The sequence below is a fragment of the Rhinolophus sinicus genome, linkage group LG11 (assembly GCF_036562045.2).
Source record: "Rhinolophus sinicus isolate RSC01 linkage group LG11, ASM3656204v1, whole genome shotgun sequence".
In the NCBI taxonomy this organism is placed as follows: domain Eukaryota; kingdom Metazoa; phylum Chordata; class Mammalia; order Chiroptera; family Rhinolophidae; genus Rhinolophus; species Rhinolophus sinicus.
This window is the reverse complement of record NC_133760.1, coordinates 14,458,703-14,468,721: the sequence shown is the minus strand read 5'-3', so window position 1 is coordinate 14,468,721 and position 10,019 is coordinate 14,458,703. Positions and strand designations below refer to the sequence as shown.

The 10,019-nt window shown below is 43.8% G+C and overlaps 1 protein-coding gene across 2 annotated transcripts; it reads left to right on the top strand.

Moving 5' to 3' along the window:
• The first annotated feature begins 1,987 nt into the window (after positions 1-1,987).
• On the top strand, positions 1,988-9,210 carry COX6B1 (cytochrome c oxidase subunit 6B1). Of its 2 annotated transcripts, none has more exons than XM_019710680.2 (4): positions 1,988-2,131; positions 3,735-3,851; positions 5,180-5,280; positions 9,028-9,210. In XM_019710680.2, exons 2-4 carry the CDS (start codon positions 3,746-3,748, stop codon positions 9,079-9,081), a joined length of 261 nt encoding a protein of 86 aa, XP_019566239.1. In that variant the 5' UTR covers positions 1,988-2,131; positions 3,735-3,745; the 3' UTR covers positions 9,082-9,210. The 2 variants fall into 2 exon arrangements, with proteins under 2 accessions (XP_019566239.1, XP_019566240.1); XM_019710681.2 differs by having other exon boundaries at positions 2,058-2,210.
• Positions 9,211-10,019: the final 809 nt, after the last annotated feature.

Below are 10,019 nucleotides of genomic sequence, written 5' to 3'. Positions count from 1 at the left end.
ATCATGGGCCAGGGAGTCGTGTCCTACACAACTAGACTGAGAAACAACGGCTTGAACCGGAGTGGGAGCGGGGGAGGCAGTAGAAGGAAAAAGAAAACAAAACTGAAAACTGAAGGAGGTGAGGGAGAAAAGGAGCTGTGGGAAGAACATTTCAGGCCAGGGGAACAGCAAGTGCAAAGGCCCTTGGGAGAAGCAGCCTTCTGCTTCTGTTTAAGGATCTTTTAAGAGGCCAGCTCCCAAGTTGCAACAGTGGGAGTAAAGAGAAGAGGGCTAGAGATTTTGACCTAAACAAAGAGGTAAACTGAGGCAAGATCAAAAGATGAGTTTATTTGAGAATAGCAGAGGAATTGCAATTCAGGACAGGCAAACTGTAGCAAGCTACAGGCAAGTCCAAAGAGACAAAGGAAAGGTCAGCTTTTATTAGGAGGAAATTGAGGAGGGTTGTTTTGAACAAAAGTTCATTGGAGTACAAGAGTTTGGGGTTGTGGTGGTTTCTCATTGGCCACAAACGGTGATTAGTGTGTTGTTGCTGAGATAGGGAAAGATCTTTTCTTTTTTTTTTAAAGAAGATGAAATTCCCATGTGAAAAATGTCCTCCCTTGAACCAGAAGAAAAGCAACATTCTTATCATCACCGACAAGAAGCTGAGACCCAGAGAATTTTATACAAACAGACCTTATTAAAATAATTACCTTCGTTTTTCCTGCTGGTTGGTTATGCAGGCTGCAGTGAATGGTGCATGCTTTGAGAGCTCTCCCTTCCCAACTCTAAACCTCTTGAATAAGGTTTCGTTTTATCGGTTTTTACAGAGATGAGGGTTTAAAGGGGGCCCAACTCTGTAGGTCATTTGTAACGGCTTTCACTTTAGACTAAAAGAGTCAGACAAGACATGAGGGTGGGGTTCTAGGTTGAGGAAGGGAAGTGATCTGACTGAGGTGTTAACTGTGTCCCTCTGACTGAGTGGACTGATTGTGAAGGGCAGTGGACTACTGTAATAGTCCAGCCTCGAGGTACTGGTGGCTTGAACCAGATGTAGCAGAACATTCTGGAGATACATACATATATATATATATATATATATATATATATATATATATATATATAAATAATACTTTTTATTTATTAAGTGTGTTTTTCCAAGACCCATCAGCTCCAAGTCAAGTAGTTGTTTCAATCTAGTTGTGGAGGGCGCAGCTCACAGTGGTCTACGTGGGGCTCCAACTGGCAACCCTGCAGTCAAGAGCATGCCGCTCCAACCGACTGAACTAATCAGCCACCCCATCGGGTATATTTTTAAAGACAGCTGACATTTCCTGATAGATCAGCTATGGGGTGAAAGAGAAAGATAGGTGTGAACGAGAACTCTGTCCAGAAGAATAGAGTTGCCATGTTTCAGATGGACCATTTCTGCCAGACCCTTCCCTTCACAGAACCAAGTTTTAACTCTTAACCTACCTCTCTGTGATGCAGGACTGGTTCCTGAGCCCTCAGCCATCCAAATCTATTCATTTATACCTTCTGAGGTTTGGAGGTGGAATCTAGGCAATCCCCTTAACGTGACAAATGACCCTGGAAGAAAGAGTTGTTCTTTTTCAATACCCTAACAACTGACCCCATAATAATCATGGGGTTACGGATTTTGCCTTTTATTCAACGATGCATCCCCCACCCTTACAGAAGTACCTGACACAGGTTAAGTGTTCAATAAATAATTCTTGCACGAATAAGAGTACTTTCACTTGGATTTTTTCCCCAGGCCCAGTCTTCAGCCAGCCCCAGCAATCAGAACTCCTCCTTCCCGGTAAAGCCAGCGAGACAATGAGAGCCTGTAACTAGGCGGCTTCCCAAGCCCCAGCTCGGAGCATTTTTAAGTGCTATGCAAGCTCATGATTGGGCCTGAAGTGATGATGAACAGGCATTCAGCCCAATAGAAGATCGGAGTTCGCATGAATGGGCGTGGCCCTAATGGCTTCAGGGACCGCCTCCCCGTAGGCGCTCTAGCCGCGTGGAAGACTCCTCTATAGCCTAACTCGCCCGGCTTCCGGCCCGTCTTAATTCCGCTTCCGGTCAAAGGGAACCGTCTTTGCTGAGGGTCACATTGAGCCGGGAGCCGCTTCAGGGGTTTGTTTAGGTGAGTGTCGAGGACTCGGGAACCCGGGACTCCATCCTGGGGGACCGAGGAACCGGACGTTAGCTTCCTCGAGAACGAGGTGAGGTTTCCGGCCGCAGGTGTTCGGCCTCCCGGGGCCCTGGGGTCCTGTTGTGTTAGTAGTTATAGCAGAGGATCATTTAGTTCTTCCTTAATGTCCGGTAACATTCCAAGCGACTTGTATTAATTAATTTAGTCCTCCCTCCAGCGCTATGAGGTAGGGCCTGTGATTGTCCTTTTTGACACTGAGGCAACTGAGGCTCAGAGATGTTAAGATACTTAGCGAACGCCCAGGATTTGCACTCAGTTGTCTGGGCTGCAATGCTCTTAATCACTCGGCCGCAGACGTGGTCCCCCGCGGCTTTCCTGGGCCGCAACCTAGCTCCCAGGTGTTTGGCCCCTCCTCTTCCCCTTGGAGATGGTGGGGCCGCAATGTCATCACCCATCCACCCTCATGCACAGATCATGGGTCGAGATCTCGCCCCAAACTACTGTTCCGACCACGTCTGTGTCCCAGCAGCTGGTGTTCTACATCCCCCCTCCCCACCGCCAGGTCTACCCTGCTGCGTCAGCTCCCCCACGATTGCCTTGGATCGCTTGAATTGAACACTGGCTTGCGCGCCTCTATGTAAACCCACGACTTCTCTGGAATAGAGAAAGAATCTGAGGGAATCTTTCTCTCAGATTCCAGGGTGAAAACTTAGTGTCATCTCATAATAGACTTTAGAACAGAGGTTTTTAACCCTGGGTCCATAGCATCAATAGAGTTCAAGGGGTGCTGGTACTCAAATGGGGGGGAAATTACATCTGTATTTTTACTAATCTCTAAGTGAAATGTAGCATTTCCTTCAGTTAGGTATGGAGGCAACAACCTCAGTATTAGCAGCATCTGTTGACTTTGTCAGAATCACAGTTCATCTTACGTCAATCACATTATGGTTGCAGATGTCACAAAATATTGTCACTCATGATTACTTCAAAATTGTGGTAGTTAATGAATCCTCAGCTACATAAAACTGGTTTTCTTTGTGAGCATGTGCAATTTTTTAATGTACTTAAACATATTCCAAGAAAAGGGGTCATTAGTCCCCTGAAGAGCGAATGGCACCAAAGACATTAAGAACCTGTGCATTGTAGGTTATGTCGATGATTGAGTGCAGCTCCACCACTTGTATGCTGTGTGACCTTGAGACGTCATTTGGACACCCTGTCCTTTGTGGAACCCTGTTAGAAATAGTTTCTACCTTTTAGAGTGGCTGTAGAATTAAAGCGAATAGAACAGCACCTGACCTGTAGTCAGCACTGAATGAGTGTTAGCTAGTGTTATTTTGTGACAGATAAGGCCTGATTTTACCAAGGAGTTGACCACCCTTCCTCCAAACAAACCTTGCTGTGATTTCCACATTTAGATTTATGATTTGCCCTGTCCTTCACGTCTGTGCATGTACATTGAGAGGGAGGGGGTGGCAGCTTATTCATATCCAGCCCATCTGTGTCTGGGGCCCCCCTTGGTCCTGGGTGGGTTGACATGCCCAGGCTCAGTTCCCCTAAAACCTCTGTCAACACCCTTTCTCTTTGCCTCCAGGAGTCAGCAAGATGGCAGAAGACATCAAGACCAAAATCAGGAATTACCAGACTGCCCCTTTTGACAGCCGCTTCCCCAACCAGAATCAGACCAGGAACTGTTGGCAGAACTACCTGGGTAAGCAGAGCATGGTGGTGGGGGGAATACAGAACTTCCCCTGGTCCCATAGCTGTAGTTGCTTACTTACCTCTTGCCTCATTGGGACCCATGCATGCTAGGCCTTTTGTCTTTTATTTTGGGCATCCTCACAGGGCCCATGCCCCTTACCAACTATGTTTAAGATGTGGGCCAGTGCTATAAACTTTGGTTCCTATGATGATTTTTTTAAAAAAAGATTTGTGTGTGCGTGTGTGCGTGAGTGAGATGACATACAGAAAGTACAAAAACCAATGTACAGTGAAATGAATAATTCTAAAGTGAACCCCTGTGTAACTATAATCTGGATAGAAAAGTGGATATTGCCAGGACTCTGAACTCCCCTGCCTACTGCATGCCCTTTCCTGAACACAACATCCTCTCTTCGCTAGAGATGTAACCACATCAATATAAGGCAATCACATTTTGGTTTTCTCACCATTTTTATGTTTGCCTTTTTGTGAACTTTATAAATACTGTATATATTCTCTTGTGTTTGGATTTCTTTTCTTTTTTTTTAAATTTTTTAAATTTATTGGGGTGACAATTGTTGATAAAATTACATAGATTTCAGGTGTACAATTCTGTATTACATCATCTATAAATCCCATGTGTGTTCACCACCCAGAGTCAGTTCTCCTTCCATCACCATATATTTGATCCACCTTACCCTCATCTCCCACCCCCCATGTTGGGATTTCTTAATTCAACAGTTTTGAATATTCATCTGTGTGGTGATATGTAGTTTGCTCATTTTCATTGCTGTACAGTTTTCCACAGTTTATTTATGGCACTTGAGTAGTTTCCAGTTTGGGGCTCTTACAACTGATGCTGCTATAAACGTTCTTATAGATGGAATTTGATGTCCATGAGAATGCTTTTCTCTCTAGGGAATGTGCCCCGGACTGGAATACCTGGAGTAATTTTTTTTTTTTTAATTTATTGCCTGCTTTTCAAAACCAGATTATCCCCCTCTTATCTTCCTCTGTCAGACTCCAGCATCTTAGCATTAAGACCATCTTCCCCTTCCCTTGCCCTGATTCTGCGTTTCCATAATGCCCCTCATGTTGTCCCATCAGTCCTGACCCCTGAGTTTCCAAGTTGAAGAGCAGTTCTCTAGGGATTGCAAAGTCAATTTAATGAGGTTTATCTAGCCCTTTTTAGTACTCTTGTAAGCATGTGCGTTCTTTGTGAAATGTGTGTGTGTCTGTGTAGAACTGGTTGTGAGGTAAAAAGTATTTCTGTGAGTTCTGTTCAAAGATGTGTTCTAGCCCTTTGTCTAGGCTGACCCGGAACCTCTTTTTTCACAGACTTCCACCGCTGTGAGAAGGCAATGACTGCTAAAGGGGGTGATGTCTCCGTGTGCGAATGGTACCGGCGTGTGTACAAGTCCCTGTGCCCCATATCGTGGGTACGTGACTCCTAGTAGGGCCCTTGGGATGCTGGGGCAGGGTCTTAGGAAAGGAGAGTGTGGTGACTTGGTGGGAGCTGATCTGTGAGAGGCAGAAGGAGGACAGGGCATCACACTGTCCATGGGACTTGACCTTTTCTTCTTAGAATTGCTTTCCTTTCCTTCTTTCACTGATACTCTCAACTATTCAGGGCTCTCAGCCAAAGAGACCAGGGCTGTCTTCTTGCTAGATCCATCTCACTCATGTACTCTACAGATATGTACTCAGTGCTGGTCCCTGTCCCTGGGGAGCTCACCATCTGTGCAGTCCTGTCCTTTACGAACATTTTCAAATATACATAAAAGTAGAGAGAATAATTAAGTGACCCCCAAGTGATACTTATTACCAAAATTGAGTAGTGTTAAGATTTTTCCACATTTCCTTCATCTATCTCTTTTCTTTTTCTTCTGTCCTTTGTTGAAGTATTCTGAAGCAAATCCCAGACATGTCATTTCACCCCTAACCTACTTCAGTATGCATCTCTAAAAAATATGCAATAGGGCAGTCCTTTTAGCCCTGATTTGACCAGACCTTTTGTCACTATTTAATACTCTCTGCCATATCCTCTTTTTTTAAATAAAGAATTTATGTTTAATATTATTCTGTTTCATTAAATCGAAGACCCCACTGACTGCAAGAAACATCGAGAGATGTTCATATCTTTTTTTAAAATGCTGGAAATCAATGTAACAAGCATGCTAATTTCAGAGATGTTAAAAGGAAATAATGTGCCTTCGAGTCAAAATATGATACTATTGCAAAAGTAATAGTGCTCATTTAAAAAACAACAAATGTGAGCAGTACAGTCAAATAAAAAGTAGAAACCCACTTCTGTTCCCCAATCCCCCTCCCCTGAGGTAACTGCTGTTAACTGTCTTTTTCTCTGTATATAAAGTTATCATACATAAGCCTGTGGTCCTTTCTGTGTGTGGATGGTTCATACTATATATTATGTTCTATGACTTGCTTGGCTCATCAATGTGTCTTGGAGCCCCCTTTTTTTTTTTTTAAATGACAATGCATATATATCTGCCTTTTTCATTTTAATAACTTACCGATGCTTTTATTTAACTGGTCCTCTTGGTTGAGATTATGTCCTAATTTTTCAGTACTTTAAGCATCCTTGATGTACATCTTTGGGGCTCATTTCTTGAGAACAAATTGCCTTAATGGCACTCTTCCTCGGCTCACTTGGTTTTCCTCTCACCTCTCTGGCCGCACTCTCTCAAGTGTCTGAGAACCCTGTGTGCTCCCAGGATTACCCTTTGTCCCTGGGTGATCTTGGGTAACGTAATGTTTTGATCTCCTATCATCCTCCCTCCAACCTCATTAGGTGCGTGCTGGATGGGGTGCTAGGGTCATGCTTCCAGTCCCGGTGCTGCCCGCACCCCCGTCTCTAGGACCTAGGCCTGCCCTTACCTGGGGAGCATCAGATTGTGTGGTTCCTCCACTCAGGTGCCTGCTGTGTTTGCCCTGTTACAGCTGGATATAAATGTACTCTGCACAAGCCCCTTTAGACCCAGTAGTCCTGGCTTTTTATTTCAAAAACTTGGTGAAGTAAAAATAAGTGTTTTATTTTTATCTTTTATTTTTTTACTTTTTAAAGATTTTATTGGGGAAGGGGAGCAGGACTTCATTGGGGAACAGTGTGTACTTCCAGGACTTTTTTCCAAGTCAAGTTGTTGTCCTTTCAATCTTAGTTGTGGAGGGTGCTGTTCAGCTTCAAGTTGTTGTCCTTTCAGTCTTAGTTGTGGAGGGCGCAGCTCAGCTCCAGGTCCAGTTGCCGTTGCTAGTTGCAGGGGGCGCAGCCCACCATCCCTTGCGGGAGTCGAACCGGCAGCCTTGTGGTTGAGAGCACGCACTCCAACCAACTGAGCCATCCGGAGCTCAGTGGCAGCTCAGCTCAAGGTGCCATGTTGAATCTTAGTTGCAGGGGGCGCTGCCCACCATCCCTTGCGGGAGTCGAGGAATCAAACCTTGTGGTTGAGAGCCCACTGGCCCATGTAGGAATCGAACCGGCAGCCTTCGGAGTTAGGAACACGGAGCTCTAACCTGAGCCTGAGCCACCACTCAGTCTTTTTTCACTATTTTAAATGATACTTGAGTGTACAATTCCATTTCAGGAAATGTTTTCCTCTCTATTTGAATGGTTTCCTTAGTTTCATGAAGTGGGATTGTTGGACAAAGGGTAATTTGCCAAAGGACCAGACCAACCTGATTCTTTAATTTAAAAGGGAGTGGAGACATAAACCCAGCGACTGAGAAATTCACACTTAGACTGTAGACTGTAGTCAGTACAAGTCCAGGATGAGGTAATCCAGATGAATCCCAGACATGAGAAGATGTTCATCTCCACTCAGGTCACCAGGGAAATGCAGCTTAAAACTACAAAGATATGTGTGTTTTTACCTTTCAGTCTGGTGCAAGAATTATAAACGTTGATAGTGCTAATTGTTGGTGGTTCTGAGGTCACTTTTGAGGTCAATTTGGCAGGATCTTTCAAAATGAAAAAAATATATACTCTAGATGTGACATTTTTCAAAATGAAAAAATCATACTCTAGACATCCTACAAAAATGTTCATATACAAGGATGTCCTTTGCACAGTTGTTTGCAGTGGGGAACATTCAGAAACAACCCAAGTTAGGTACATGGTGATAGGTTTGTCTTGATCTACGTGACAGACTATAGAAAGAGCTCTGAGACTTGTGGGGAAAAGCAAGTTGCAGGACAATCTATATAGGATGGCCGTGTGTGTGTGTGTTTGTATTAAAAGTGCAGAGTATTTGTGATGTCGGGGTGTGTGTAAATAAAATAGGCATATACATGGCACTTACTGTGTAGGCCAAGTACGTTGTAAGCGCTTTATATTGTATAAGGGCAAACATGCTATAAAAATAAGATGAGGTAGGTACTATTAGTATCCTCATTTTACAGAATTGGAAACTGAGGCCTTGAAAGGTTGAATAATTTGTCCAAGGTCACACAACTAGGAAGTGATGGAGCAGATACAGTCTCTCTTTTCCATGCTTTTATCCACTGCCTCTACTATATAGCGTGTGTGTGTGTGTGTGTAAAAGTGAATATGCTTCCAACTGCCTGTAGGAAGGCCCACAGGGAGCAGAGTGTTACTTCTGGAGAGTGTTAACATTGTGATATTGGCCTTTCTGTCATTTGTTATGTTACGCATACATCTGTGATCAACAGTAGTATCGCACTCTATTCCATTTGGCACCTTTTTGAACTTGACTGTCTGTCTTGGAGACCCATTTATTTCTGGAGCACAGATGAGCCTTACTTTTTTCACAGCTGCCTAGTATTCCTTATTTCCTCTATTTTGACTAATATCTTTGAGTGTTGACTCTGAAGTTCCTGAAGCAGGACGTAGCCACTGTCTTTAAGCTCTTGTACCTCACACGACAGCCCTGCACTGACCCTGGGATTTTTCTGCGTGTTATTCCTTCCTCACCTCACCCCCTCTCATCTCCACCCCCTGCAGTGGGTCAGCTCATGTCAGCTCATTCAGAACAGTGATTCTTGGCTTTCTGGGTCACTGCTGGTTCCCCAGCCCCTGGAGCAGTGTAACTAGTGGAGTTACTTGTTGACTGACTGAAGAAATGAGCAGGTGGGCAAAGTGAGGAAGACAAAGAAGCCCACCCACCTGGTTTACCCACAAAGAACGAGTAATACTGACTGTCTTTCTGCAGGTGTCGACCTGGGATGACCGCCGGGCAGAAGGCACATTTCCTGGGAAGATCTAAACTGGCTCCACCCCACCTCTCTTCTGTCCTCTGTCCTGCTCCTGGGGACGTGAAGGGGGACCTGGGTACATCCCGCCCTGGGATGCTGAATCATGGCTTAACTACTAATAAATACATGTTGGAAAGGTGTGAGAGAGTGTATGTATAAACAAGCTGGATGACTGGGCAAGAAGCTAGGGTGCAAATAGTGCCTGGACCAGTAAGAGGGGCTTCAGTGATTATTTTTTGTTTTGTTTTGTTTTTTATTTTATCAAACTTTGACCACGTCCTCTGTGCCAGACCATAGAGTAAGCACTTATACAAAATAGCCTCAAGCCCCTGTATGTGCTAATATTTATTTATATGTTCCCTTAATTATCTGTACAATTCTTTGAACTTTTCTTACATAATTTTTGAGTCACATGAAAATAGTGTAATAAAAACACATGTACCCATCACCTAGCTTCAACAATTATCAATAAACAACCAGTTTCATCTCTAATTACTCCCCTCCCCCTCTAGGTAATCTTAAAGTAAATCCTAGAGATCATATTTTATCCAGAAATAAGTATATGAATGATGAAATAAGTATATGTATCTCTTAGAGAGACATGTTTTTTAAAATAATCACACTATTATTACACCTAAGAAATTATTCTTAATATCTTAATACTTAAATACTTGATATCATCTAATAAGCAATCTTCTGCACAGTGTGTATTTCTCCCTATGTTCTGGGCTTTCTCTTTCGTTTGATCATGGTGAGTACTGGAAGTCATGTAAGTAGGCCGAGTTAAGAAATGTTCTTCCTCGACACCCCCAAAAGAATTGCCACACAATAACAGCCCAGAATGTTATCCACCACATTTGTCAGCAGGGAGCTCCTGAGACAGCGTAACCAGCAGAGCACCAGGCTGTGGCCACTCAAATGACTGTCTGAAGTATCACCAAACGCGCAG